Genomic DNA, 22863 nt, shown 5'->3' with positions numbered 1-22863 from the left:
ATAAATCATATTGAGAATTACAAACTCAAAACATACAAATTAGCAATTTTTTTTTGTTTTTTCTCCCTTCCTTGCCTTGTTCTTCAAGATTTTTCCACTAAAAATCTTGTAAAGTGACTCGGATCATATTGATAATTACCAACTCAAAAAGTTTTTCTCCCCTTCCTTACCTCGTTCTTAATGATTTTTCTTGTAAAATGCACTTACATACTAAACATACTTATTTTGATAGTTGTTAGTTATAGACTAAATAGACAAATTGTCCCTATCACTAGATATAACATGAGTGAAAAGTTTTTTTTTTTTTTAAAATGAATGCATAGCATTTTGAATGCTATTGGTCAGAGTCTATTTTAGGCACTATTATTCATTTATCAGTGTCAACCAACTAAAGCACATTGTTGTGTCACACTTGAGGCCAATTGAATAAGTTTGGTTGAACTAGGCTCGGGCGAACTTATGTAGCGGCCATGTGGTGCCTAAATGACACAATAAGTTTGGTCAAAATTAGTTCAGCCTAACCTATTTCTAAAGAAATAAGTTTGGTCAAACATAGTTTGGTCGAACCTAGTTCGGTCGAACTTGTCTATTTGTCATCTAATGTGGTAGCCAAATCACCATTTCCTCTAAATTTCCAAAATTTTCCACTTCTGCTATATTTTCCTTTGGGCTGAATATTTTTTTTACAAAAATCGAAAAATACCCTTTTGTAGAGCTCGAAGTTAAGAATTTAGGCATATAATTTTTTTATGTTTTGATTAATTTTAAAATATTTTATTTTTTAAACATTGTAAGTAATTTTTTAAGTTCGAAAAGAGGTTGATTTGAAATTTTAAAAATAAATATTAAATGATATTAATTTTTTTTACAAAATATATTTTTCACTAGATGAGAGAATCTTCTCAAAAAGGTTATAATTTATTTTTTATAATGATAAATTTAATAGGCAAAAGGTGACGTCGAATGAAAACTACCAAATTAAACTATGTTGGACTTAAAAAAATTATTATGAGAAAAATATACATCAAAATTTAATTTCTTTTTTTTTTAGTGCTGCATATACGTGTATCTATTTGAAAAATTAAATTCAAGCAAGAATAAGTTTATTTTCATTTTTTTTTGGTGATGTCGACTAGAACCCATGATTTTTAACATTTTTCATCAATAAAAAAGATAACAAACATAAATTTCATTAGTATTTCTATATTTCATCAGTTTACATCAATTTGAAAATCAATTTAAAAATGTCATTTTTATGCAGTCGAAGTTCAATAGTTTTAATTGTATTGGTCACTTCCTTTATAAAAGTGTGACATGGGTTTGTGTTGAGGCGATTGTTTTAAAATGAAATAAAACACCCAAAAATGATCTGGCAAGTGATTTCTTACCCCAATATTTTGTACATTTGTGGTAGGATGTCCACAACACCAATGAGGAAAAATCGTAGAATTTGTAATAAAAAATTATGAACGAAAATCAAAACTAATCTCATAATGTAAAAGTGAATCTAAAAATATAGGATTTTAGTGTTACTTGATTCTTGCAGCTTTTTAAATGAAATATTGGTTGCAAGTTAAAATTTGATTTAATTTGATTTTGATAACCAACACAATGGCATGTAATTGATGATGTAAAACTTGTTGAAAGTTGAAAACTCATATCATATATAGACTATCAACTAATTATTTCATTTGTTAATATATAATTAAATTAATTTTTTATTAAAATAAATAAATTACTAAATAAAATCTGACATGGATATTTAACTTTTACCACTACACTATGTAAAATAAATTTAAAAACAACATATAAACAAAATTAATTAGTCGATAGGCTTTATTTGGTGGCGAACTCCCACCAGATTCCACGATTTTGATGTCTCAGAGTTTTTTCGATTCTCAATAAAAGTTTTGTTGGTAGGGAAAGAGCACCAATTACTATTCATGTTCCAACCAGGCCTAGAATTTGACAATCACCCCTACCTATCATATGAATTTTTGATGACGGTTTAGTCATTTCAATGCCTTTCATTTTACGTTTTAAGAAAAATATTAACTGTCAAAAAATATAAAATCAATGCACATCTTTCTTGGGAAGAAATGAAAATCACTATCTTAATGAGAAAATAATGATAAATTAGTAATATATGCAAAAATCTTAAATTTACTAAATAAGTTTCTAAATTAATACACTAATATATATTATATATTAACATTAAATGATAATCAATTAATAATTACTAATTTAGTAATAATAAACATTTAAATTTTAAAATTATATATATTATGACAAGTTTCTATAACAATCTTATTAAATATATTTAAAAAATTAAATTGACTAAGTTTCTAAATTCATATATAAAAAAATAGAATATATTGTAAAAATTCATATTAAAATATTTTATCAATTATATTCTATCATTTCAATTATGACAAGTTTCTAAATTCATATGAAAAAATAAAACTATTCTAAAAAATCATATTAAAATATTATAAAATTAGAAACAACTAAATCCTTCCATATTCTAAATCCTTCCATTTCAAAATATTCTGAATAAATTTGTATTTTTATAATAAACATTCTAAACTAATATATATATTACCTACTATATTTTTTTACGGTATATTTATAATTTGAAGTGTCATCTATACGGTTTTAGAAAAAAAATAGCATGTCAGTGCATACGTTCTACTAATTTTTTAAGTTGTCAAATACGGTTCAAAAATGAAAAAACGACCATTTTCCCTGTCAAATTCCAGGCCTGGTTCCAATAATCGTTCAATATTTGCACACCCAACCTCTCAATAACTAATTTTAAAAAAACAAAAAAACAAATAACTAAAAGCTCATTAATAAATTACGCATGTATCAATAACCACTCATTTTTTAGCTTTTTTGGATCATAATTGGCCCATTTTTGCATTTTATTAGTACCCAAAGCACACAACTACTAGAGCATTTGTGGATAAGTATTGGTGATTTCAAGTGTGCGGTTATTGGGGCATCTTTAAAAGCAAGTATTGGCTCACACTTTGAAAAGTGTACTTTTTGATCCTTGTGCACATAACGGATCCTACAACATACATTGTTACTACACAAAAGCCAAAACAATACCTATAAACAATTAAATCACATGTGGAAACAACAAAAAAAATCATCAAATCCAATGTACCATTTAGAATATATAGATGCACAAAATTAGCTGTAAGGCTTCCCCCAATAAAATGAATTTTTTTATGAAAAAGCTCGCTACATGTAGAGAATGGTATTGGCAACGGCGTGCCTTCCGTGCGTTCCTATTTCGATGGGTTTTTATATTTATTAATTGTTTTTGGTTCGGTTCATAAATTGTATATACTTCAATGGAGCTGGTTGAATGGATTACAAATTTGAACTGCAGAAGATCATTTACATTTATAAGAGAAGTGATTCGAGATTGAATTGCATGCTGCCGTGTTCTACGCCAACCGAACTTAAAAACTATGCTTGACATTTAGGTTACATGAATATGAAATGTTGTCTGTGCCAAAGTAAGAGCTTTGGAAGAGGGTATAAACATTCATCTAAGCATAATTGAAAGGGAATTTTTATCAGATGTTGTTGTCACAAGTGCACTGCTAGACTTGTATGTGAAATGTGGAAGCTTATACAAGGTGCGCAAACTGTTCAACAAATTGTCTGAAAGAAATTTGGTCTCACGGAATGCAATGATTGCAGGGTATGCACAACATGGTGTTCTTGAAGAGGCTATAAGGTTTTTCAAAGAAATACCTCAACCAGATGTCATTTCATGGACTCCAATGGTTGCCAGTTATGCACAACATAGTATTCTCGACGAGGCTTTAAAGGTTTTTTAAGGAAATACCTTAAAGAAATGTGGTTTCGTGGAATGCGATGATGGCAGGATTAGCCCAAAATAGATTTCTTGAAGAAGCTTTCTATATTTTCAAAGATATTCCTCAAATAAATGTGGTCTCGTGGATTGCAATGGTTGCAGAATATTCACAAAATGGGTTTGTTGAAAAGCCCTTTGAAACTTTAAGGAAATGCAACTGGCAGGTGTAAAGACAGATTCCACAACCTTTGCGAGCGTTCTCCCAACCTGGGCCCAAATGGGAACTTTAGAACAAGGTATGAAAATTCATCGAAGCATAATTGGAAGTGGTTTTTCCTCAGGTGTCTTAGTTGTAATTGCCCTGATAGACATTGATGCAAAATGCGGAAGCCAAAAAGAGGCATGTAAATTCTATAGCATTTAAACTTCGCGGAATTCGACGATTGCAGGATATGCACAAAGTGGGTTCTCTAAAAAAAGTCTTGGAGACACTTGAAAAAATGCAATTAGCGGGATTAAAGGCAAACTCCATAACCTTTGTCAGCATCCTCCCAGCCTGTGCCAAAATGGAGCTTTAGAGCAGGGTATGGACATCCATGGAAGCATAATCGAAAGCAGGTTTTTGTCAGATGTCATAGTTGCAAGTGCCCTGCTTTATATGTATTGAAAATGTGGAAGCATATAGAAAGCACGTGAACTGTTTGACAAAATGCCCCCAAAAAAACCGTAATCTCATGGAATGCTATGATTGTAGGATATGCACAGAATGGCTTTTGCAGGGATGGTATCAAACTCTTTCAACTAATGAAGTACTCTGGAACATACCCTGAGTATATAAGCCTTACTTCTATTTTATTTGCATGTAGTCATGTAGGTTTAGTGGATGAGGGGTGCAAATACATCAATGACGTGAGCTTCTCTTATTGCATTACACCTACAAACACTACTATCAGAAATAACGATTTGCTCACAATGTCAGAACTATGCTAACACTATGGAAGAAACATTTGGTTAGCCCCGACTCGGTGGTGCATCATTTGCTTTCCTTTTTCTGCCACTATATTCTGCATGCTTATCTGCCATTGAGCTGTCGAGTAAAAAGATATAGAGAATGTGGTATGGAACCATCAAGAAAATGATTCCTTTGTAACTATGATTCTGTGAGTATGATGCAAGGAGATGTTGAATCTAAGTCATGGACATTAGAGACTTGTTAGTAGAAAAGATGCATAGCTATTAGCGGAAGAGATGCATAGCTATTAATGCATGTAGTGTCATTGTTTATCCTATTGCTATGGGCATGACAAGTCGTGTAATAGTCCAACAAGTATGGTTTTTACACATATTTTTCATACACATTTAGACAAGATTTAATGACAACTAATTTCAGATGCCAATAGGTTTTGTGAAGTTGCTCATATCTTTTGTAAGAAGTGGCTATAAATATGACATGCTCACCTCAATGTGGACAAGGAAGATTGTGAGGAAGATTGTTTGTTTGCAGCCCAATTCTTGTTTAATCTGTGTTGTTTTCGATGGTGAATAGTCCTATCCATTGATATGTCGAAGTTGGAACTGACTAATTTAGTGATTGGGCTGTTGAATAATAAGATTGGAGAACTCATTTCAATTTTTTTCTCATGTGCATCTAGCTTGGCCCACGGTTAAATTGGTTTCTAAAAGTTACGAAAAGTCAATAACACGAAGGTTAGTCAAAAATTACAGATTGTTGATCATGATTAGCAAAACTAACTGCAGCATTGTTTTTTTGAAAATTTTCGAAAAAATCAATAACATGAAGTCTATAACCACTTTTTAGAACCTTTTTAACTGCATCCTCTAACCTGTGCCTTCTGAGTATTCTTTCTTTGTGTTTTCCTTCTTAACAACTAACTTTTAATGAACTTGATTCGCAGTTTACTCTCTTATTTTGCTTTCATGTTATCTAGGCTACCTGTTTTCTGTCTTTCGAGAAATGTTGTGATGGAGCACTAAATATGATTGGATTCATTTATTGTAGTCGAAATTCAAAGAGTTCCTTGTTTTGAATTCAACTCTATAGGAAACAATTGAGCTGCTCTTATCTGTGTGTTTGACTGCTTAATCTTCTATGTACTGGTTAAGACAAACCAAATCCATATAAAATATTGTTTCAGCTGTGTGCAAATAATAATGTCAACTGTTTAGAAATTGGCTTCAATTAATATTTTTAATTACTTATTTAGTATTCTAATGGCTTGCATGTTATAAAAGTAGAGAAGTTTATGTAATAAAAATATTCTATATGTCTGTTAGAGAGCTTGGGTTTTTCTTACTGAGAGGCAAATTTAATGTAGTTTTTATTAAGTTAATGATCATTATTTTTAAATGCTATGATTTTGTTTTTTAAATTAATAATCATAAATTGATTGACTATTAAAATCAATTTTCACCTCTTTTTAATATTTTATTTAATTTATATTTTACTATGAACTAATTAGAGGAAAGGACCGAGTAGTTGAGCGCGTTCCAATTCTTGTGATAGAAGTTGATTTAATACCCCCATACTTGCTGATTTAATGTCCAACTTTTGTACAACATTACACTAATAGTTGTATGATAAGTACCAATAATTGAATGAAATATACCATTTGTTGTGAAAAGTGGTTAATCATGTGACGCCACATCAGCTACACAAGTATTGGGCCTTTTTGCACACCTATTGGTCTCACTTTTTGGGGGGGCTGTTTTGAACAACTTGACAAAAAGCATGCTGATGTGGCATCATATTTGATGATGTGGCCTTGGAAACTTAGTTATAAGCACTGCACTTACCAACGAAGCTGTTGTAAAACATTTAGAGTAATTTGAAATTTCCACCTAAAATTTTGAGAAGCACCAAATTAGGGTACACAACTACTGAATCCTCTCCCAATTGCACCTCATTTTTATTAGAACATTTAATTATATTTTAGCCACCTATATTTAGTTCCTTGTTTAATGGTCATTTAGCTTTTTAGTTAATTAGCTTTTAAACTTTATTTAGCAGTTAGCTTTTTCTTTTTAGTTAATTAGCTTTTAAGCTTTTTTTAGCGTTTAGCTTTTCAGTAGTTCACTTTAAACGACTTGTTCTTAATTTAGAATGTCGTCTTGTAATCTCTATATATACGTTTGTATATTGTTGAATAGATTATCCGATTATTGAATCATTCATTCAATTTATTTTTCATGGTATCAGAGCGAGACGATGGGATTCTTTAAAGTTTGGCGAATTTTTTAATAAAAATTCATGGCCTTCTTTCTGGAATATTTTCTAGATTTTTTTTAATTGTTTTTTTATAAAAAATGATTTTTCTTTTTTGTTAAGGCTTTTTGAGGGTTTCTGGTTGTGGGCGAATTTCTGTGTTGGGCAGCAGTTCATGTTTTTTTTAGAGTTCTGGAGATTTTCGGCCCTGCAACCTGAAGTTTTTTTTTATGCAAATTGAAAATTTTCCTAGGGTTTCTACAATTTTCGACTAGGGTTTTGACCCTTCAGTTCAAGTTGAAATTTTAATTTCTCGTTGATTCTTGGTGGGTTTTTCGAAACCTCAACTGGATCGTTGTCAGATTTTTTTTGGGTGCATTGTTTTTTGCACCTCAATTTTTGAGTCATCAGATTTGCATTTTGTTTTCAGATTCTTGGTGGGATTTTTTAGAGCTTTTTTGGGTTGGTCTTAGATTTTTCTAGGTGCATCGTTTTTCGCACCTCTAATTTTGTGCCAGCAAATTTGCCTTGGAATTTTAAAACAGTTCACAATTTTTGCTATTTTTGTGGATATTGGGACTTTTGCTGTTTTTTTTTGGGCACCATTTATGCTGTTTTAAGTTTGCAGAAAATTTTAATTTCTGGGTTTCTTCCAAACCTCGAAATTTGCACCTTAGAATTCGTGTCAAAATTCTCCTCTCAGGTTTCAGATATTTTTGTGCAATTGCTTCTATTCTGATTTAGGCCATGTTCACAATGTTTGAATATTGTTGCCTTTATCAGATTGATTTAGGCTAGACCTCGTCTTATAGGTCCCAAGGTTTTCACGATTTTTTCTTGAAAAATTGTCTGTTGGTTTTTTGATTTTTTCCAAAAAAAATCATGGAACGGTTTTCACGATTTTTTCCTCAAAAATTGTTCACAGGGTTTATAATTTTCCCTTAAAAATTATCTCATCTGTACTCTGCGATATTCGCGTAAGATTTTAAGTATCTGGGTTTTACCCTTTTTTTCCACAAAAACGATGATTTGTAACCTCAGATTTTTTGGTTTTCCACATCGTGCTTTGTTGCAGTTAGTTTGGGTCGCACCTACCAGGGCGAACATCTGCAACTGTGGTATCTTGCAATCAGTTTTGGAGTTGATACTCTTCTGCAAAAGGGTTTGTCGATTTTCCTCAAAATCATGTTTTCAAGTTTCAGTTTGCTTACCCAACGTCAGGTTGGATGGATTTTGGTATTTCTTGGTCATTAACACTTTTTAGATCTAGGGATGGTCTCCACCGCAGCAGAGTGTTATTTTCATTTGTGATCAAAAGACCTGCAGTGTCTTCTGTAGGGTAGTTAGTAGATAGAATGACCATTAAGGGAAGGTATTAGAATATTTAATTATATTTTAGTCACCTATATTTAGTTCTTTGTTTAATGGTCAATTAGCTTTTAAGCTTTATTTAGCAGTTAGCTTTTTCTTTTTAGTTAATTAGCTTTTAAGCTTTATTTAGTGTTTAGCTTTTTAGTAGTTCACTTTAAACGACTTGTTCATAATTTAGAATGTCGTCTTGTAATCTCTATATATACGTTTGTATATTGTTGAATAGATTATCCGATTATTGAATCATTCATTAAATTTATTTTTCAATTTTGATACAAATACTAATGCATTAACTGACCAAAACCTTTATAAAAAAGACACCTTGCACAAGATTCCTTTAAAACACGTGCTTCTCCTTACAAAATAGGGAGTAAACCACAAGACTGGCCTAAAGTCTTCTAATAAGGCCAAAGAGTACAAAAAGTGAAACGGATCGGGACAACTTTGGTTAAAAAGAGTTGAAGATTCCGATGCAAAGCGTGCTTCTGCGCTCCTTCCGCCGTCCACATTGATTCACTTTTATTCTCAATTTCTTTGACGCGGTTTCTCATGCAACTAAGCGTTTGTCACTTGTCTTTATGCGAAGAAAGGGACCACATGAAAAATAAATTATAAACTAAATCCCGGAGATACAGCTGCTGCCAGAATGTAGTCTACTTAATCTTAATTAAGCCAGAGTTGTTGATGTTTCTCCATTTTCCTTACCGTAAGTTTTCCCTATGGGATAACAGGCGATTAGTGGCGGGGCATCTTTTGGTTAAACGAAGTTGAAAATTCTTAGGCCGTCCACATCGACTTATTCCTAATTATCTCTGCAAACACGCAGTAATTTCCTATGCACGCGCGTAATGTAAGCGTCTGGTCACTTTGTCTTTGTCACTGCCTCTGTAAGCCGGCTCTCCTCTATGCGCACATTACCTCAACAAGAAGCCTTTCTTCATTAGTCTATCTTTCATTCCTTCTTTTTGATCAATTCAGTCCAATTGAAATGGCATCCACTTCTAACACTAGCAGTCACTCACAGTTTGAAGAATTTGCACCATCTACATCTGCTTCTGGTAGATCTTATGATGTATTTATTAATCATCGCGGATCTGATGTCAAAAAAACATTAGCCACTACTCTTTATAAAATGCTTACTAATGGCATGGGACTCGGTGCTTTTCTGAATTCAGAAGAGCTTCAATTGGGGGATTCTTTGCCGACAGAACTGAAAGAAGCAATGAAGAGTGCTTCGCTTCATATTGCTATTTTTTCAAAGAAATATGCAGAGTCTCGTTTGGTGTTTGGATGAACTGTCATTTATGTTCAGAACAGGGACTAGAATTGTTCCCATCTTCTACTATATTGACATTGGAGATGTCCGATATGCAAAAGGTGTCTATGCTGAAGCATTTGACTCGCACCAAATAAAAGGTAGATACAGCTCCGAAAAGGTTAAGGAGTGGAAGGATGCGCTCTTCAATGTTTCACATAACATTGGTTACAGCGTTAATAGCAAGGAGTAAGTACCAATTTCTCTACCTCACGCACTTATTCTGTGTTTTACTTACTGTTTTTGAAGCCCATAGACCTCTTCTATCATAGTAATGTCAAATGTTAAAAGTGTGATGTTTATTCTTTTTCCTTTGCTGTTCTATATGTTTAGAGATGAGGACATGCTGCTGAAGAGTATTACTTATTGTGTTGTGAAAGAAATAAAAAAAGCGTCATTTGTGGTCGCAGAACATCCTGTAGGTTTAGATGAAATTGTAAGAGATTTTGAATCGACTACACTTCAATTTGACAGAAGTCATCAGAATGTGCAGATTGTTGGAATTTGGGGCATGGGTGGTTCCGGCAAAAGACCACTCTTGCCAAAAAGTTATATAATAATATATATCCATCTATGGAGAAGGCTAGTCTTATATTAGATGTCAGAGATGCTGCTAACAGAAACTTGTTGTGCGACAAGCAGAAAAAACTTTTGGAGGATCTTGGTTTCAAAAGTTTATCAGTTGACAATGTAGAAGAGGGGAAATCAATTCTTGCAAACCAGTTAAGATCCATTCGAGCATTAATTGTTTTAGATGATGTCGATCATATCGATCAACTAAATGCTTTATTGCCCAGCCAAAGGTCCAAAAGTTTGATTGGATCAGGTACTTTAATTATTGTCACTACAAGGGAATTAGAAGTCCTTAAACGTTGGAACATCTCCTCCCACTATAAAATGAAACCAATGAGTGAAGTTCATGCCAAGCAACTCTTTTGTTCGCATGCTTTCTTACAACCATCTCCACTAAATGAGTTTGAGGAGATTGTTGAAAAGGTCCTAAAAACCTGTAGTGGGTTGCCGTTGTCTCTTAAAGTCTTAGGTGGCCAGCTTTATGGAAACTTAAGCAAAGATTTATGGGAGATTCAACTACAGAAGTTTTCTAGGATAGTACCTGAAGATATCAAGAGCAGGCTTAAAATAAGTTATGATGTCTTAGATGATGAAGAGCAAAAGATGTTTTTGGATATTGCATGTTTTTTCATTGAAGAAAAAAATGATTTGGTAATTGAAGTATGGAATGGATCAGGGTGGAATGGTTCAAATAGTTTGGAGAGGCTGAGAAATAAGTGCATTGTTGAAATAGATGAAAGAAATTACATCAGAATGCCAATCACCCTACCGTCTTTGGTCTCCCCAGCAAAATATTAAAGTTCAGGTAAGGTTAATAACTAAAATAATTATTATCTCATAAATGGAGAAGAAATCTTCTTTGTTGTATAGAAAAGAAGTCTTATTTATTTTTGTATTTCTGTATCTTTGTATGGAAACTCTATTATTCTTATAGTTATTTTTAATTTTATGTTTTATTTGGATTGAGAATGGAATAGGCATGGGAGGAACAATGATCAACTTAGCTCAAATATTGAACAAAGTGTATCTGGTTTATGATAAAGAAAACCTTCTATTTTTATTTTTATTTTCTCACTCATCAATGGCAAAGGAATCTTCTGTGTTTCTGCTTGTGTGCCTGTTTCAGAATGGAATAGGCATAGGAGGAATGATGGCCTGCTTAGTTCGAGTATTGAATAACTGTCTCTGGTTTAAAGTTTATAATGAAGAACAGGTAAGAAATTCTATTTGTCCCACTTATCAATGGCAATGGAATCGTCTCTGTTTCTGTTGTGTGGTTGCCTCAAAAGAAATTCTATTATTCTCATAGTTATTTTTAATTTTTTTGTTTTATTTGAGATTCAGAATGGAATAGGCATTCGAGGAATAAAGGCTACCTCTTCTATGGATTTTGGCGATTGCTTGTCGCATGGGGAATTCATGGTTAACACAAACAGAGGAATTTGGGCCCTGGCGCCTTCTAGACTTGGACTAAAAATTATTGTGGCACGAGGTTGTTATTTAAATCATGTAATTGGTGAAGCATCAAGAGATTTGGTCTGGCTTCGCTGGTTTGATATGGGGCAGAGAGATCTTCAGTCGGTAATTCCATTCAAAAAATTGAGAGCTTTAGAACTCTATGAAAATTGGAGCCTGGAAAATCATCAACTACAAGAGCTCTGGGTGGCTGAGTGCGATGTAAGTATCTACCAGCAGTTTTAAATTTATATTTCAGCCTTTTTTCAACAATTGTTGAATGTTTAGTTCATCTCCTCGAAAATATGTTGCAGGCTCCTTTACAGTTAAGAGAGTTGATTATTTCATATTGCCAAGAATTCCGGGGGTTCCCAAAGTCAATAGGACACCTCAAGCAATTGAAGAAAATAGTCCTGGATTCGACAGACCGTTTGGAAAGTCTTCCAAAAGAATTCTGCCTACTACACTCGCTGGAGCTCCTGGAACTCAACCTATGTACTGGACTGTTATCACTACCTGACAGTATGGGCAATTTGAGAAACCTGCGGCATCTAAGTTTAGGTGGTTGCAGGAAATTGGGGAGGCTGCCAGATTCTTGTAAGGAATTGAGGCTCTTACAGCATCTGAACTTATCCAATTGTCCTAGTCTCACATTTAGGGCGGACATCATGGAAAACATGTCAAAGCTAGAGTATTTGAGCTTCACAGGCTGCTATCAATTGGAAGAGTTGCCTCGTCACATCACAAATCAGGCATCTTTGAGAGAGCTCTATTTAGAACATATGTGGAACTTAAGGGAGGTACCAGTGAAGATCGATCAACTGAGCAAGTTACAAAAATTGTGTGTCGGTGGTGATTTATTGACAACCTTGCCGGCCTCTCTCGGAGATTTGTCTTCCTTGACTACACTGGAAATTACTAATAGCACCAGCATGGAATGTTTACCAGACTCTTTGGGGCGCCTGAGTCTCTTAGAGAGATTAGAGATAGACGTTGGGAGTGAAATCTTTACCAGAATCAATTAATCAGTTGACTAATCTGGAAAGCCTGTGGATATGTCGCTGTCCACTCAGCGAATTGGATCTTAGAGTGGGGTCTTTTAGTTCTTCCTTGTGCAAGCTTAAGACGATAGAACTATCAGATAATGATCCATTGTCCAAGATCTCTATCTCAAAAGACTCTTGCGCTGGCCTTGAGACTCTCAGAGTTGAAAAGAATAGAAATCTAACGGAGATAAAAGAGCTGCCAAGTTCGGTCAGAAATCTAGTTATAACTAGATGCCCCAAGTTGTCTGCGCTTCCCAGTTTTGCAGAATTAACTTCTCTCCGAGAATTTGAAATGATAGGTTGCTACCAAGTTAAGAAAATTGAAGGTTTAAATCATTGCAGAGAATTGGAGGCGCTGAAAGCATATACATGGTGGGAGATGCCGAGTATAGAAAGCCTGGAGTACATGGAAAGATTGAGGGTGCTGCATCTCACGGGAATGAGGAAATCAGTTGTTGAAGGTTGCATTCAGAGCATGGAGGTAATACACATCGCTAGAATTTAGAATTCTAACTATTTTTGTGCTATTGTGCTTTTACTTGAATATCGATGAACAATTATTTGCAGAAATGGCCTGACGAAATAATAGTTTCAACGCGAGCAGTGCGTAATGCAGCCTCACTTGTAAACTCCTTGGCCATTCCCAATCTCTGTGTCGTCGACTCCTGCTCTAACGTACAAACTGAAAGAAATCAAGGGCCTAAATTGGTGTTTGAGCAACCCAGCAATGACAACGCCATTATTGTTTGTTTTGTTGTAAGGACTCCAGGTGGGACACAGATGATTGGAGTTAGTGGAGATTCATTCAGTACATTATCATCTTTTGCGAAGGTAGAGGAAGGGACATGGGTATGGATAGGTCTGTTTACACAACGTTCTAAATGGTACATAGCAAACGCCTACGAGGCACGTTTTTCAGGTGTGAATGGCGTAGTGGAGAAAGGATTGGTTGCCATGGGAGAAGAGGATAGAGCTAGGGAGATTTTGCGCGCCTTACTGGGGGTGATGGAAATATGATTTTGATACATTGAAGTGGATTCATTTAAATAATCCTTCATTTTAGGTAGAATGGAGATGAATGATACTATCAAAAAGTTACTTTTTATTGGAATTAATTTTCCATTAGGGTAGCATATATTATATCACATGATCATGAAGTAGGCACTTATTTTTTATTAGCTAAAAGGGATTGCTATCAAGGAATATATAGTATTCTCTTACACATAATAATGTTTAGATGAATGATACTATCAAAAAGTTACTTTTTATTGGAATTAATTTTCCATCAGGGTAGCATATATTATATCACATGATTATGAAGTAGGCACTTATTTTTAATTAGCTAAAAGGGATTGCTATCAAGGAATATATAGTATTCTCTTACACATAATAATGTTTTTAAGGTGCTTTTTTACACTATTCGTTTCAAATAAAGATATTCTTGTATGTGCATAAGCATTAGAAAAGAGAAATATGCTCCAAGATAAAAGGATATTTGGATTAATCTACGAGACAAACTCATTTAGGTCTAGTTTAGAAACACTAAATATGTTTGCAATAGTGAAAACAATGTTAATCTAATAGCAAATTCTAGATAATAATCATGAAGCATGTTTTACATCATAATATCAACCATCAACCAAATTAAATTTAGAAATAAAACTAAGTTATTTTAACCATCTAATTACATTTTCAATTATAAAATTAATCTTATTAGTTAGATTTGATTAACTCTCAATATTTTATGATTAGTGTTTTAAACCTAAACAATTTGAGAGTAGTAGATTTCCCTATTGATATTTGATTTGTATCTTTTGATTTAAAGTCAAAACTTTTTTCACAATTTATTAAAATCCTAACATATATATTAGTATAGATTGTAATTTCAAAATTAAAATCAATCTTTTATTTAAATACAATTTTTAGACCAATGCATCATCAAAATTGTTAGTCTATGTCATGCATGGAATTATAGGGATGGAATTATAAGGAGGGGTTATTTCCAGAGTTCACCCTCGTCCTGTTGCCCACACCCCCTCATTGGATCGTCTTTTATTTAAATACAATTATTAGACCAATGCATCATCAAAATTGTTAGTCTTTGTCATGCATGGGATTATAGGGAGGGGTTAAAGTTTAACCAATAATTAAACTAAGCATGAACAACCAATCAAGATTTAACTTTTCCTAAGATTTATTTCTAGTAGCTACTCCATCAATGAAGTTGCTTATTAGTCCCTGCCTATAATAGGCAAGGAAAACGTTGAGCTCTTCCTATTAATTTGTGCAAAATAATGTTAAATTTTTAGCCATTTCCATAGCTTGTAACGTTTACATTTCATAAATAGCATTTTTCATAATTTATGTTTTTTATGGGGTTTCTTTTAATTTTAATTATGAAAAATAAGAAAAAAAAGGTGTCCACGTGTTGTCTTTGTAATATGCAATGAATGTGAATTGGCGGATGTACAGATTTTTTATGTGTAAAAATCTTTCGCATTCAATAAGCATTGAATGCTTTGTGTGAAATTTAATTCATTTTTTCGGTTCAAAAATCCAATTTCGATTGTTAACATCCTCCTACTCAACAATGACCATTAATTAGGTCACAATATTTTGAGCTTGGATCAATCAAGTATGGAATTCTTTATTTGTCTTTCAAAATTTGTTTCATTTTACTTACATATTCTGTGGCAGCTTAACATATTGGCAGCTGGTGAGGATTTCGTAAGGGTTTTGGAGTATGCTTCCATATTTTTCTTTCGGCTAAGTGAATGTTACCTCTAACCATTTGTTGATGCTAAGCAAACATTTCAGTGTTTAGATTCTCTACTCTTTTCTAGAAGGTGAGTATTCAAAGAATCTATTTTTCAGTCATTAATATTGACAATTGGGCTGTGTTTTTATAATTGTTATGTTGTTGAATGTTCTACCTAGCCTAGTTCCCCATAGCACTGGTATTATTAGTTTTAAGTCGACTCTCCAATTTACAGAGATATTGGTAAATGACCCTTTGTGGTGGTTTTCCCTTCTAAGATCAGATTCTATCAGTATTGGCTTGATTTACTTGCATTTCTTATCTTTGATCAGCATTCCATTTTGAAGCTTTCATTTAACCCTTCTATATTAATGGCAGGTATATTTGTTTTTCACAATGTTAGCCGATCTGGATGACACTTAAAGCCGAGAGCTTTATGAGTGGTCAAACCCTTAAAACAATTTTGGGTGCTCGTGTTTAATCGTTGGTTGCTTTACCCTCTTGTTAATTGGTAACCAAAATGAACAAGCAAACAAGCAAGTTGAACGTAACTTCATCTAGATATACTTGATTTAGCTATGGTTTTATACTGCTCTTTATAGTAACGAGTTTAAGGTTTAACTCTCAATTGAAATTTAATCTACGGTTCTAGATAGCCATTTATATTTTGGAGGTTAAGGCTTTCGCCCTTCGCTTGAAATTTAAGTTATGGTGCAACTTTTAGATGGAATTCAAGATGCAAAAGGTGATCCTTGATCGTGCTTCTACTCGTTAGAGACATCGCTTTGACAACCCAGATTAGATTCGATACCTATCTAGGTTATGGACCAGTATGAATTGTTGAACTTGAAAGCATGAACTAATCTAGGGTTGAAACTCAGGACCTCCCATTTGCATGCTGGGAAGCTCTAGCTCTGAGTTACTACCTCTCAAAGATTTTATTTTTCTCAGGGAGTGATTTGACCTTTGAGCTATCGACATAATTTATGGTTCTATGTCAGTGAAGAGTTGTTTGAGGAATTACCAACTTTTATGAATATAGGAATCCTGGGTAATTGTTTTCACTCTGGATGAGTTTTTAAGGAAGCACTTTTTAATAATAGTTATAAATCCTAGCTGATCATTTTTACTTTGAAATTTTATGTATATTAAACATGATGATAATCTAAAAATAATTATTTAACACTTGACCGAGTCACTTTATCTATGTTTATATGTTGGGTCAACAATTTTAAAGAAGCATGAATTTTGGCGAAGCATTTTCACTATATAGAATATCCAAATGTGGTTAAGAGAATAGTAAATTATAATAAATGTGTAACTTACAATACTAGTCAATTATTTAAATTATTGTCAAAATTATATTTAAAAAAATAACCAATCATATATTCAATATAAATAATGAGAATAAAATAAAATCAAAATAAAAAATATTCCTAGAAATTCTACCCTTTTTGGATTAACAATTATGTAATTTTTTAAAAATAATTGATACCATGAATACACTAATTGATAATTAAATTTTGCTAGGTTATTTTAATTTTATTGAAAAAGGTAAGATAAAGTAAATGTTACGTAATTTAAATAGTTTAATTAAAAATCATTTGATATAATAACGTGAATTCTAGTTTGAAACAAAAGATGATTTTTAAATGCACATTTATGTAAGATATGTACAATATTTCAAAAAGTGCATTTCAATATTATTTGTGATCAAATTAGTAGAAATTAATTGAAATCTTATAAAAATTTATAAGAACAATTTAATTGGTTTATATATTATATATTATTACCAATAATTTCATAATCATATATTTTTTATGAAGTGATGTTCCTCAACTTGAAACATAGAAAAAAATTCTATAAAATAAAGAGTAGAATATATAAATAATTATTATGTATTAAGGTAAAAAGAATTATATTTATACAACAATTTGATTTTAATTTTTAAATGTTATTATATTTATAATAATTTAATAAATTACAAAAATAAATTCAAACTTTAAATCAAAAGATGTAATCCAATAATAAAAATTCTTGTAATTAAATATGATAAAAATTATTATATAAAAAATTATATTATGAGAAAAGAAGACCTATGTTATTTACAAAAGCTATATAAGTGTAGTAAACAATACAAGATTATAATTATAACAAAGTACTATATCAGTTAATTTATAATGTAATTGTAGGGGAACATAATTTAGAACTAGTTTTAGGTTTAAAATACTATTGATAAAATAGTATGAATTAGTCAAACTTAATTATTACCTTATTTTGATAAATGTAGTGTAATGAGAGGTTTCAAATAAGCTCTATTTGTAAAATTTGTTTGGTTGATAATTTTATTATGATGTAAATTGTTCTTTATGACTAAGATCCACAATTTACTATTGATTGGATATCATTTTTAATATTGCATATTTATTTAGTGTTTCTAATCTACATCTAAACATGTTAATGTCATAGATTAATCTAATTATTCGGTACCTTGGAGTGGATTTGTTCTTTGTGATACTTATGCACATACAATTGTGCCTTTATTTGAGATGAGTGGTATTGAAAGAAGTTTGGAGAAACTACTGTGTAGAGAAGACTTAGATCTTTCTTGATAACAATTCATCCCTCATAGCCAATGAACATTGAGTATCTACTTGATGATGATGTGATATAGTATATGCTAATATGTTGTTGATGCAATCTCTATGACAAATCTTTGTAATTAAATGTAAAAATAGGAATTTTCAATGACCAACTAATTTCTTAAGATTAACCTATAAGACAAGATTCTAGATGTTCAATTTGAGGTATTGATATGAAAGAAGATGAGTAATGACCAATGTTTAAAAAAGGAACACAATTCAAAATTGGAGAGGGAATTTGAATTAGGAGGACTAGGTTGTGGATGTGACTAAGTCTAGAGTATAGATCCTTGTATTTAGTCTAGTCTAGGGTGGATAAAAGATGTATAAAAGGGATCAATGGAAATCATTAGAAATGATAAAATGTATAAAAAGGGCCAATTGAAATCATTAGAAATGATAAAATATTAGTTAACTAAGATAATATTTAGAATAAACTTATTTCTAAAATAATATAAACATTATGACAATGAATTTTTTTAAAATATAAAAAATAAATAAATAAAATAATAAATCATACACATTTATCCCTTAATATTTAGAATAAACTTATTTCTAAAATAATATAAACATTATGACAATGAATTTTTTAAAATATAAAAAATAAATAAATAAAATAGTAAATCATACACATTAATCCCTTAAATATCTATGTTCTTTTATTTTATTTTTAAATGACAAATTCAAACCCAAAAATTCTCACTTTAAAATATTAATTTCATTGAATAAACCCCCAAATATCTAATATAATCAATTATTCTAAAATTTATTTTATTTCATTATCTATAAAAGACCAAATAATAATAAACACTTTATTTTCATTTGCCCCTCTTAATACTTAGATTGATATTCATGTGAAACACTTACTTATTACATATTAATATTTCCTCATGGTAAAGATTAATTTATTACTTATAATGGTAACCATACATTGTGTAAAACACAATATTATTTATTTTCTACATGAAATCATATTTAAATGTAATTACTTCAATGTAGAAAATCATATTTCCATCAGCTCCAATAGACGGCACAAAGTCCCATAACTCTATACTCTTCTCCTATTGCAACTAATCCTTTCTCCACTATGCCACTTTTAATCTCTGAAACATCTGCCATAACATAACATAAAATTAAACAACTGTGAGAGTAATATAATCTCTTTCAGGCAACCAACCAAACAGGATTCCTTTGGCAATGATGAGTGAGATCAATAAACAAATGTTAACTAGCCATATTTATTCCTCCTCCTATGTCTATTCCATTCTGAATCCAAACAAGACATAAAGTTAAATAACTGCGAAAATAATAGAATTTCCATAGAAGATTTCTTTGCCATTGATTAGTGAGCCAATCAAAATTTGTCAATATCATGTGTTCTTCATTACAAACTTTATTTTAACCAGTCACTGTTTAAATACTCGAGTTAAGCTGGACATTATTTCTCCCGTTACTATTTCATTCTCAATTCAATAAATCATAAAATTAAAGATAAATTTCAAAAAAAATTCATTCATAAAAACCAGTGTTTCCATTGGTGAGTGAGATAATAAAAAACGGGTTAATTTTATCTATTCATCATGAATTTTAATATTTTGTTGGGGAGACCAAAGGCGAAAAGGTGATTGTCCATTTGCAATCTCCCTTCTCAAATCTCTTAAGTGATCATGCATTTTGATGAAATTTTCCTCATCTATTTCAATAAGACATTTATTTCTCAGCCTCTTCAAACTATACAAACCATTCCAACCTGATCCATTCCATACTTCAATTGTCAAATTACTTTCTTCTCCAATGAAAAAACATGCGATATCCAAAATACCATGAATTTAAAAAAAATAAAAAATAATAGCAAACATAAACTTCATTAATATTTCTACATTTCGTTAATTTACATTATTTTAAAATTCAATTTAGAAATGTCACTTTTATGTGGATGAAGTTAAATAGTTTTAGTTGTGTTAGCCACTTTCTTTATAAAAGTGTGACACATATTTGTGCTTTTATCTTGGATGCACATACTAATCTCATATGGATTTTCTAGGATGTCTAATTTCTCTTCATTTAGTATCAGAGCTCTATTGTAAGATTTGCAGGTTGCTTGCATGTGCATTATGTGGGTTGCATGTAGTTTCATTTTGAGTTGCATGTACTTGCATGTGCTTGGATGTCAATGGATGTGAAGATTCTTGGTGTTTTGGGTTTTGGTTATTCCTTCTATGAATATTTCTTAGCCTAGCAAGCTTGACAAAATTTGAAGGAATTCATTGAAGATTGATCCTTTGGTGAATGGAAGTTTTGTAGTTGTTTCTAGTTTCAAAAGACAACACTCAATTTAAAGGATGATGAAGACAAAGAAAATGGAGTTGGTCATGTTGAAATGATGTTGATTTGAAGCTCTTGTTGATAGTGGAAAAATTCCTAATGAATGTTGTATGCTTTTAACACTTTGTCATCTCATGCAACAAATATATCATATTGGGTGTCGATGAGAGGCTTATGAAAATATGGAGAATCTTGGGTTATTTTCATCTATGTAATGATGTGCTTATGATGGGTGTTTGCTTTTTCTAGTATTAGAAGGCGTTGTTTTTTATACCATGAATGAATAAAGGCTACAAAGTTGATCATTTGATGATTTGAAAGCTTCTAGAATAACATGTATCCGTTAGATGCATGTACTAATGATGGTTATAGAGCTGGCCTACAAATAGGCCTAAATTTCTTACACTACTTCTTCTTGATGGATGGTTAAAATTTGCATGGCTCAAATTCGTGTTCATTGGATTTGAGGGGTCTGTATATTTTTCTTAAAAATCTATGGTGATGCTCATCTATGACAATCCATTGTTCTAGGTTAAATTGTTTGGTACTTTTTTAGACTTTCAAGTCTTTCATATGAGAAGTGATTATGGATGTGTATGGGTGTTCTCAAACATAATGGTTTTGTAGGTTTTACATATGGTTAAGAAAAAAATTACAATTTTGTGGATCTATGGATGGACTATTTTTTAGACATGGAGTACTATTTTTAGTCTTTGGTTGTTGATTCTAGATGAGATAGTTGCAACTCTTCATGCATGCTCTATACATGGCGAGAGGAGGTGTGATGCTTTCTCTACATTGAGATTGTGGTACATGATTAGTCACTCAACATTTATATGGTGATGCTTTTTTTAGATTCTTGGACTATGGTGCTCGATGTGGACATGGTTGACAAATTAGGTCTATGCTTGATTTGTTTCTTGATTCATGTTGTCTACATTACTATTCTCTTCAAGATATCATATTTATAGTTTACTGATGCAATAGTGAGTTTGCATGTTTCAATGATTGTATCTACAAGTTGTGCAATGTTGTGGGTTGTTTTTACCTACATGGTTATTGTGGGATAACTCGAATGTGGATTGTCTATATCCATGAGGTCTGATTTAATTTTTATGTAGACTTGTTAGCTAGTCTCATATGTGGTCACTTGTGCATTGTTGTGGTTGTTTTGAGATGAGACGGTGGATGGTGAGCGAGTACTTGAATAGTCAGTTTTGGGGTCCTATACCATGGTGTATTTCCTCAGTTTGGAGATCTTGGTTTCACTTGGTATGATTAAAAATACACTTGTATGTGTGTGGACTTAGATGATTTTCAAATGCGGTAGATGGTGTGTCACATGCTTGGAGAGATTAGTATCACATTTCAATGTGAGCTTTAGCAGTGACTATGTATTCATCACTTAGTGATGGATGATTTTCTTTAGTGATGTGGATGGTTTGGAGGGATTCTTAGATCATGTTGTTTCAAAAGGGTTCCTTCACATTTGCATGTACACTATTTGAGGATGTGTAACATCTTAGGGCTATTAAGGACTCTTGGAGTCTTTGGTTGAGGTGTTGGTGGTGCTTGATAGGTGATGTTGGTTTAGAGTGTGTTGGTGTTATTTCACGGGATACTCTTGTTTATGCACTTTAGAGTTTGAAATAATACTTTTCTCTTGAGACCATAATAATTTCACTTTGAGCATGTGATGTCCTTAGAGGGGATGGTGATATCATGATGTCATGATGGGTTCCTAATTCAGATGATTGAATCTTTGCCAGTGGTATGGTGAGTTCTCTTTGTACTTGTTTCATTGGTCATATGCCTTAGAACTTCATAAGAGTGTAAAGATGCATTTGAAATTTAGCATGGATTGAAGATTTTCTTATACTCATATATACATGGAGACATAGGTAAGGTTGTAGTTCTCTTCAGATGAGAGACATGTTGTTGACATGGTTACTCTTAATGAGATTTTAGTAGGAAGCTCGAGGAGCCTACATCTTGGTTGGACATGAGTTCAATAGAAATCTGCAAGGATATTTATCTTAGATGAGTCATGATGACTTGGATATCTTGGAGGAGCATTCTTATTCCCCATTATTTTTCTACTCAATGATTTATCACTTGATAGGTATTGATCATTATTTCTCTCAGGTTCTTTATGCTTTTATTTCACACTCATGTATCTTGAGATATGGTCAAATAGTTCTAAAGGATTCATTGTGAGAGATGGATAGCATGGTTATGTCCTTGGGTTCTTTTCCATTTATAATGATAATAGGGGATGGTAGTGGGTTAATTTCCTAAAATGAGAAATGGAACAGTTTGA

At 32.1% G+C, this 22863-nt stretch overlaps 2 protein-coding genes and 1 long non-coding RNA gene across 5 annotated transcripts; all 3 read left to right on the top strand.

The window, feature by feature from the left end:
* The first annotated feature begins 3271 nt into the window (after positions 1-3271).
* LOC131054873 (uncharacterized) lies at positions 3272-5344 on the top strand. Its single transcript, XR_009108066.2, has 2 exons — positions 3272-4131; positions 4285-5344. It is a non-coding gene; the product is annotated as an uncharacterized LOC131054873 (long non-coding RNA).
* A 3951-nt stretch (positions 5345-9295) lies between these two features.
* LOC131054878 (disease resistance protein RPV1-like) lies at positions 9296-14023 on the top strand. Of its 3 annotated transcripts, XM_059221585.1 has the most exons (6): positions 9296-9933; positions 10078-11122; positions 11444-11530; positions 11662-11994; positions 12087-13299; positions 13386-14023. In XM_059221585.1, exons 2-5 carry the CDS (start codon positions 11051-11053, stop codon positions 12795-12797), a joined length of 1203 nt encoding a protein of 400 aa, XP_059077568.1. In that variant the 5' UTR covers positions 9296-9933; positions 10078-11050; the 3' UTR covers positions 12798-13299; positions 13386-14023. The 3 variants fall into 3 exon arrangements, with proteins under 3 accessions (XP_059077568.1, XP_059077569.1, XP_057845498.2); XM_059221586.1 differs by lacking the exon at positions 10078-11122 and having other exon boundaries at positions 9297-9933; XM_057989515.2 differs by lacking the exons at positions 9296-9933; positions 10078-11122 and having other exon boundaries at positions 11169-11530.
* LOC131876043 (disease resistance protein Roq1-like) lies at positions 9418-11033 on the top strand. Its single transcript, XM_059220811.1, has 5 exons — positions 9418-9658; positions 9747-9933; positions 10078-10162; positions 10219-10968; positions 11013-11033. Exons 1-5 carry the CDS (start codon positions 9418-9420, stop codon positions 11031-11033), a joined length of 1284 nt encoding a protein of 427 aa, XP_059076794.1.
* Positions 14024-22863: the final 8840 nt, after the last annotated feature.

Source organism: Cryptomeria japonica, chromosome 5, assembly GCF_030272615.1.
Source record: "Cryptomeria japonica chromosome 5, Sugi_1.0, whole genome shotgun sequence".
NCBI lineage: Eukaryota > Viridiplantae > Streptophyta > Pinopsida > Cupressales > Cupressaceae > Cryptomeria > Cryptomeria japonica.
This window is presented reverse-complemented; position numbering and strand designations above follow the sequence as displayed.